Source organism: Perca fluviatilis, chromosome 15 (assembly GCF_010015445.1).
Source record: "Perca fluviatilis chromosome 15, GENO_Pfluv_1.0, whole genome shotgun sequence".
Taxonomy (NCBI): domain Eukaryota; kingdom Metazoa; phylum Chordata; class Actinopteri; order Perciformes; family Percidae; genus Perca; species Perca fluviatilis.
Genome location: NC_053126.1, coordinates 27,645,897 through 27,653,788, shown reverse-complemented (window position 1 = coordinate 27,653,788; position 7,892 = coordinate 27,645,897). Strand labels below are relative to the sequence as shown.

General features: G+C 44.0%; 1 protein-coding gene across 1 annotated transcript in view; it reads right to left on the bottom strand.

The window, feature by feature from the left end:
• The window catches only part of smg1 (SMG1 nonsense mediated mRNA decay associated PI3K related kinase), a 58,605-nt gene that overhangs the window by 6,609 nt on the left and 44,104 nt on the right, over window positions 1–7,892 (bottom strand). The window contains exons 49-58 of the mRNA XM_039826000.1: window positions 7,317–7,589; window positions 6,300–6,534; window positions 5,953–6,164; window positions 5,676–5,832; window positions 4,341–4,530; window positions 3,696–3,976; window positions 2,103–2,312; window positions 1,621–1,758; window positions 391–543; window positions 128–307 (exon numbers count right to left, since the gene is read on the bottom strand). Of these exons, the coding sequence (XP_039681934.1) occupies window positions 128–307; window positions 391–543; window positions 1,621–1,758; window positions 2,103–2,312; window positions 3,696–3,976; window positions 4,341–4,530; window positions 5,676–5,832; window positions 5,953–6,164; window positions 6,300–6,534; window positions 7,317–7,589 (2,029 nt within the window). The remainder of the gene's footprint in view (window positions 1–127; window positions 308–390; window positions 544–1,620; window positions 1,759–2,102; window positions 2,313–3,695; window positions 3,977–4,340; window positions 4,531–5,675; window positions 5,833–5,952; window positions 6,165–6,299; window positions 6,535–7,316; window positions 7,590–7,892) is intronic.

Genomic DNA, 7,892 nt, shown 5'->3' with positions numbered 1-7,892 from the left:
ACCGAGTGTGTTTGTGTACCACCCCTATTACTTATTAAACATGTTACTTTGTAATTCAGTTTCTGTAAAGTAACTGCCTCATATTTTTGACAGGACCATAGACTGTGTAGAGGTCAGTCAAACCCACCAGTCTGTGCAGGAGTTGGAGCTCCAGTGGAGACACTGTGCTGCTAAACTGGGCAGCATAGGAACAGGTCTGCTGGCAGCGCTTCAGCAGCTCAAACAGCGCTGCATCCATGTTGAGGGCCTCGGGGGATCGGGTCCGCAGGCCTTCAAAGTTCAGGATGGTAGAGCACAAGAAGGTGACCTGGATAAAAACAGCACGCACAGAGTCTAGTTACCTAAGTTTTACAACTGGGCCCTTGATCATGAACAGGACCGTGGTGTTACCTGGCTGGTGCGCTGGTTCTCTCTGGCCACCATGGCGCGTCTCTCCCTGATGGTCATCTCAAAGTCCTGCAGGACGGGGGCCAGCGCCGGGTTGGCACCACCAGCCCACTTCAGGCGCTGCTCGATGCTAGCCTCCAGCGCCGCCAGCTTCTCCTGAGGACACCAACAGTCAAAGAACACACAACGTTGTTATTTCAGACAAATCCCAAAACTACTTTTGGGGCAACAAATATATAAACCAACAAATAAAAGTTTCCATTTTGCCCACACCAACATTTTAGTGGCAGTGTGGCGATGGCTTCAGACAGTGTGTAGTAAAAATAAAGTTAAAATATAATTGAACAGTTAACTAAATAGATAAAATGTAAGAAAATTCCAAAAATATCTAACATTTACTTTTTATATACAGTCGTGCTCATCAGTTTATGAACCCATGCTAAAGTTGACTAAAAAGAGGAATAAAAAAAAAATCATCTTTTGGAAATTGATCTTAATCCTTAATTTTTTAAAAATTAGGAAAAATCCAACCTTTTAAGGATACCAATTTTTGCCCTTCACCATACCTAGAGATTAACATGGTTTTATTTCAGTTAGCCTAATAGCTGATTTGATTTGCATTGAGAGATGATTTTATGGAAAGTAACCCATGCCAATCTCTAGGTATGGTGAAGGGTATGTGATGATGTGGGGCTATTTTAATTCCAAAGGCCAAGGGAACTTTATCAGGATGCATAGTATGGATGAAATAACTGGCCTTTAAAAATAAAAATCTGCCTGCCTCTATGGGAATTTAACATAGGGGTGTGTATACTTATGCCCCCCTGTATTTAAAGGAAGAAAATTTATTTATTTACAAGTCATTATACATTCACAAAAAAATTGGTGTCCTTAAAAGGTTGGAATGTTCCTCATTTTTTTAATTAAGGCATTAAGATCAATTTCCAAAAGATGATATTTTTTTTTATTCCTCTTTTTAGTCAACTTTAGCATGGGTATGTAAACTTATGAGTCTCTCTCTCTCTCTCTCTCTCTCTCTCTCTCTCTCTCTCTCTCTCTCTCTCTCTCTCTCTCTCTCTCTCTCTCTCTCTCTCTCTCTCTCTCTCTCTCTCTCTCTCTCTCTCTCTCTCTCTCTCTCTCTCTCTCTCATCTCTGGGTGAGGACATTGGATTGATGGATTAGTGACAGTAGATTAATGACGGATGAAAATGGCGTATGGGGCGTGATGCTGACCTGAATGGCGACAATGGATCCCTCATCTTGACTCAGCTTGTACAGCTTCTTCTTCATGTTGTTGAGAATGACAGAGCGAGGAGGAATGCTGACACTCAGAGGCTGATTATTAGGGCCCAGAATATCCTCATGCTGCCACTGAAAGGGGATGACACAAAAACACATTGCTTTATACCTGGAAGAGCCAGCGCTGACAACGTTCATTCTCTAGTCCGTAACCTTTATTTCATGCAGGACCCCATTTATTTTTGTACCTCCAACTGCAAATCTAATTCCCCCCTGAGGGACAATAAAGAATTCTGAAATCTCTGAAATCTGAAAATATCAAATAAAAATTATAAGCCTTCAGGTGGTACAAAACATGCATAAAAAGGTGGGATTGTTCAGTCAGCGCTTTTTTTTTAATATCCATCTATGGTGCCATTTGAGTCACAGATTTTGTGTATGATTATTGGAAGCATCCAGACACATTCTGCCTGTACCTGAAACATGGCAATGTGCAGCTGGCTCCTCTGCAGGCTGGCCTTGGCGGCCTCCAGGTTGGCGTCCAACCTCCTGAGCAGGTCCACCTTCTTCCAGGCCGTGTCATAAGAAGACGCCAGCACCGTGGCTCTGTTCAGCAGCAGCTGGGAGACCCGGCCCGACGCCAGGCCCTGCTCCACTGCCTTTTTACACAGCTCATCCAGAGACACCTTCAGAGCCCGGACAGACAGTGCTTAACATGTTAAAGTACATCCTACCTTTCTTTTTCAGGTTGTGAACATTCATAGTCATTCCTTGCACTCTTACTTTACAGATTTCAGCTGAATCTTATAGTAGTATAATATAAATATAATAATATATAAATATAAAGTATTTTTTTATTTTTTAACTTTTAAAAATTGACCACTAGGTTTTAAATAATTCAGATTAAGTAAGTGGATTCAATACTGATTGTATAAAATGCAATAACCCCAACCTTAATTTCAAAGTATACATTCAATTTGTAGACTCTACGCTATTTGAAAAAGGGATGCATATGTGCTGTCCTTTGTTAGGTCCCAAGTTCATCCTGTGTTTGAAAAATTCTTTAGTAATCTCCAAGTTGAGCCAGTTTGCCCAAGCATCTTATGCACTTTATAAAAAAAAATAAAAATAAAAGATGCATTAATGTTATCTTTAAAAAAACAACAATCATGCCCCTTAAAATGTCGTGTTCAGTAGCACCTAGCTAGGGCAAGCATTAGCTGGTAACTTAACTTAACGGTGCCGGGGCCCGGAGGTCCCCGTTTAGCCGCCGGCAAAACTCTGAATGGATGACCCTTGTTAGAAGGGTTGAAAACCAGCGACTTTCCCTCTCTAGCGTTTAGCTTAGGGCATCGCTATTGAAACCATACACAACACTGGCTTAGCCGTGTTATCCTACCCAGCTCTGCCCTTTTGTACACAAATGGTCCCTCCTGGCTCCAAAATACCAAGATGGACACAGCCAAAATGCAAACTCTTGGCTTCCTGTCCACAAACCAATGAGCGACGTCACCGATGCTATGTACAATATACTTACAGTCTATGGCTCTGTAATGTCAGAATAAAAACTAACATTTAAAAACATTACAATTAATGTTTGGCATATTTTAAGGTTATGAGATTATTTACATAATCTAAATCAGAGTTTAAGGGGTATACAGCCGTAACTTTCTCAGGATGGCCGTATACAGCCAAAGAAAATCGTGGTCAACTGAAATTCAACCTACGCTTGCTACATGGGGAAAGAACATCTGCACGTTATCTCTGGATCAACTAAATAGAGCACTGAGTGCACTCAACCTGGTAGAGTTGTGTCCATCAAAGAGTTTTCTCACTGCGTTTTTAATGCTGTGCAACAGGAGCATTAACACGAAGCTACAAACACTTTTACGGCCTTATGAAAGTAACACCAGCGATTGTTCAACCAAATTCTAATTGTTCGGGCAATCGCTGGGGTTACTTTCATAGAACATATCACCCAACCAATCGACCTCGAAACCCCAGCCCTACTTCTCACCAAAATCCAACTAGCACAAGGAGATGTAAAAACACACCCACACACGTCTTACCTTGCCATCTGCACCAAAGTCTTTCGCTTCCACCTGAGCGACAACGTCTAGGCCGAGGGCAGACACGGTGCTGCAGAGGGCCAGGCCGAGGGCTTGGCTGGGCAGACCCATGAGCATCTGCCGAACAAACTCGGCGGTGAAGGCCTTGATGGGGCGGGTCATCTGTTCCTCACTGACCACTGCCACACCTGACCCTGTTGCACTTGGCCGCCGGTACAGCGGCTTCCCCAAACCAACTGGTCCGTTTGTAGGTAACAGGTCCTCACCTGGGGGACAGGTACCTGAACACACCAGATTTGCCACACACTATTCAGACAGCAGGCTTAAAAGTTCCAACTCTGATTTTTTTTATAGACAATATGTGTGCTGTAACAACCATTAACATGACAGGAATTCCTAAGGAGACATATGCTCATTTTCAGGTTTATACTTTTATTATGGGTTTCTAGTAGAACATATTGGAGATACTCAGATGAGGGGTGTATTCACCATGAATATGGTATATTCAGCCTGCATGTGACATAGGAAGGGGAACCAAATCTGAATGGCTTGCAGAATCACATCTGACCTAGGCAACCCTTTAAAAAGCTAAGCCCAGAAAGCCGATACTCCTTTTACATCATTCATGCAGTGAAGAACTCTTACCAGACAGAGTCTGAGCAAAGGAGGCACACAGCCTGAAGAAATCCCTGATGGTTTGCAGTCTCTTGAGGAAGAATACCTCTTCCATGAGCTGCCGCTGATTCAGGCTGTCAAAGAAGTGGAGCTGTGCAGTCCGAGCCTCCCTCAGAACATCCACCTTCCTCCAGGCCAATGGCACCTCCAGAGAACTCAGCTGAGAAGAACAAGGAGAAGAGAAAAATGGGGTGAGAGAGTAGGTTTCTTTTTTTTTTATATTGGTAACCACAAATATTCAACCAGGAAATGATGCCGAAAGAAATGATGCAGACTGATGGCTCAAAGAGAAGCAGAGTAATGTACAATTGCTAAATGTGTACTCCTGGACAAAACTATGGTCTTCCTTTGCTAGAGGTCTGCGTGGAGTGGACCGGTTTAAGACTATAACCACCCTTCTGCAGCAGCACGAGTTTTTGCCACATCTCCTCTGTACTAAGTTCAATTACAGGCCCACCATCTGTAGTCTGTGAAGATCTCATTTCACAGAATGATTAAACATGTCTATAGTTCTTGAAAAGCTATAAATAGACGAACTGTGACACAGACATTGGCTTTAAGTTACCAGCAGCTTTTAAATGGCAATTTGATGCATCTGTGTGATGAGCTCAGTGTCTCATGAGTAGGGTTGGGTATCGTTTAGATTTTAATGATTCTGAGGATCGATTTTGTTTCTTTTTTTTAAGATTCATTTTTGGGGCATTTTTAGGCCTTTATTATATAGGACAGCCAAAGATGTGAAAGGGAGAGAGAGGGGGGAACGCGACAAGGACTGAGCCCCCGTACATGGGGCGCACGCTCCACCAGGTGAGCTATCCAGGCGCCCCTCGATTCCGGGTCTTAACGATTCTTAATTCCAATTCTTTGAGGGGCGGGGTGAAAACAGATCACATGCTTAAAAACTTTTACACAATTCATATTCACAAGTCACTTCATACCGTTTATGGGACCTGTAAATAAATTTCATACAGTTCAGTTTCTCTCTGCCCTCACACGCATTGGACACTGGATGCATGCTGACACGCTGCACTTGCTCCCAGAGACAATTTCCAATTATAAATATAAATACATGACATAGATTTTGCATGAAGCAGGCTTATTTGTTCACTCCCATGTCGATAAGAGTATGTTGAAAAGATACAAAAATGAGGTTAATTGGCAATTAGTCACGTTTAACTATTATCGAATAGCAGCCCTAATAAAAATCTAGATTGGATGCAAGAGGATGCAACATAAATATAATATATACATATATTACTGGCCTATTATTACATTTATTACATCTGAAGGATTCTTGGGTTCTACCTTGTCTGTGAGCTGTCCAAAGGCAGTCTCTAGCTGGGTGAACATGCCATCAAAGGCCACCAACAACATTTGACCCGCAGTCATCTTTGGCGTGTCCTGGCCCGGTCCATCCATGCTGCGAGGCTGGATGAGCTCAGAGTACTGAGCGCGCAGCATCCTGAGCACAAAAAGACGTTTTTCAAACATCAGACACGTTTTCAAATCAGTTATGCCAATGCTGTGTCTGACTAAATTCGTGACAAGTCGAATTCAATGCACAACCATAGCAACTGCTTACCTAGTGATGTGGAGGCAGTGGTTGTGCCCATCATGGTCTAGGCCTGTGGTGGCCTGCAGACCGTCGACCAAACCCTGCAGGCCAAGACCATCAGAGCTCTGGTCCACTAGCTGCTCCAGCTCTGCCAACATGGACTCCAGGGTGGGCTCTCCTTTCACCATACAGCGCAGAGCCTCTGGAAAGATGATCTGACGGAAGTTGGTGTTCAGTTCCTACAGTGGACAAGGAGACCCCCAGGTGAACATGTCATGACATGAAATTGTAAGAAGCTTCTCATTTCCATAAATCGAACAGGTTGCTTCTAGTTTTAACTGGTTGTTTTCACCGTGTTTTGAGGGTGCACCTACCTGCAAGCAGGTGTACACAGCGTTGGCCAGGTACACAGCCTGGGTGGTAGCTGAGGGTGCAGGCAAATCCAGGTCGTGGGGCAGGAGTGGGCAGCGTTGGAGCAGTGTTGCCAGCGCACTGACATTTCCGATCATACTGCAGAGCTCCTCCAGGAACCACGCCCCGTCCCTAGATATCAGGTCTACCAGCTGCTCTCCAGCACTGGCTGCTGCTCCCTCCATCACCAGGTTCCGCCTGACAAAAAACAAACAAAAAACACTCAGTGACTTCCTTCTGTTCACCTGCAACTTCAATCTTTCAGTTCCATTCTCCAGAAGCACCACATTTCTAAGAGAATAAGTTGGATTTGATGTACTTATGCAGGGTTCAACGGTTCTAAGTCAATTTTAACTGGCCCCTACACAAATAATTCTAAAGTCTCAAGTAAATGGTTATATTTGAGATGCTGCTTGCTTTTCTCATGGCACTCTAACATTTGTTTTCTGAACGAAGACGTTCCTTTGAAAAATGATCCACTTTTATCTGCTTTGGACTCGAACTTGCATCTCGCAAAACGTTGCTCTTTTGTTTCAGCTCGTACACAGCCATCACCTTCTTCTTCTTCTAGCAAGACAGTCCTGCGTCACTAGCGCCAACTTAATTCTTGATTGGCCAACAGCAGATCCAAATCATTCAACAAGCATTCTCCGACATGGGCAAAGAGAAGGCGGGCAAGAGAACTATAATGTAATTTCTGATACGATTATTGGAAAAAAAATTATTGACTGAACGGGCAAGTGGGTTGTTATATTTACTTGCCCGACGTGGCTTTTCACTTGCCCCGGGCCTTCGGGCAACCTTTATTGTTGAACCCTGTTATGGTATTTGAAGGTTTCAGAAACACAGCCTGGAAGATAAATAAATGTTTATTTTGGCAAAGTAGCCACTTATAGATATTATACACAAACTCCATTTCCCATTAGTTTGAGTGGAGAAACAGCACAGTAAAAAGTGGAACAATAAGGAATGTGTTTAACCTGCAGAGGTTGCAGAGGGCAGAAGTGATAATTCCAGCCAGGCTGAGGGAGCCCGGCTCTCCATTCTCCCGAAGGAAGACTGTAATGCAGTGCTCAATCTCCTGCAACTGCTCCTCGCAGGCTGCGGCCGTTGTGCCCTCAGCCTTCAGTCGCTCTGCTTGGTGCATCACACGCTCATTGGTGTCAGCCACTTGGTGCTGCAAGGTCAACTCCACACTGGACAAGAACTGGCAGGAGGCAGCAGGAGGCTGGGGTGCAAACAGCACCTCATATCTGAAAAGGGAGGGGGGGGGCAGGATGAATTACAGCAGAGTGCAACAACATAAACAAACTGATAAAGACATTCTGGTCTGTGGATTATCCTGAATAGGCACTGCCTGCTAAAGTTCTCCTGCCCAGTCCAACCTGCAGACCACCTGACTCGCCCCCTCCCCCGGACAGGAGTGCTGACGAATGACAGAGCCGCGCTGGTGTGCATCAATACATAGCATCGTTTGTTAATTCAGTGGCAGCTGATATTAACCGTTTATTTATTATCTTTTAATCACTGGATCGCATGTGCGGCATTATTATGTG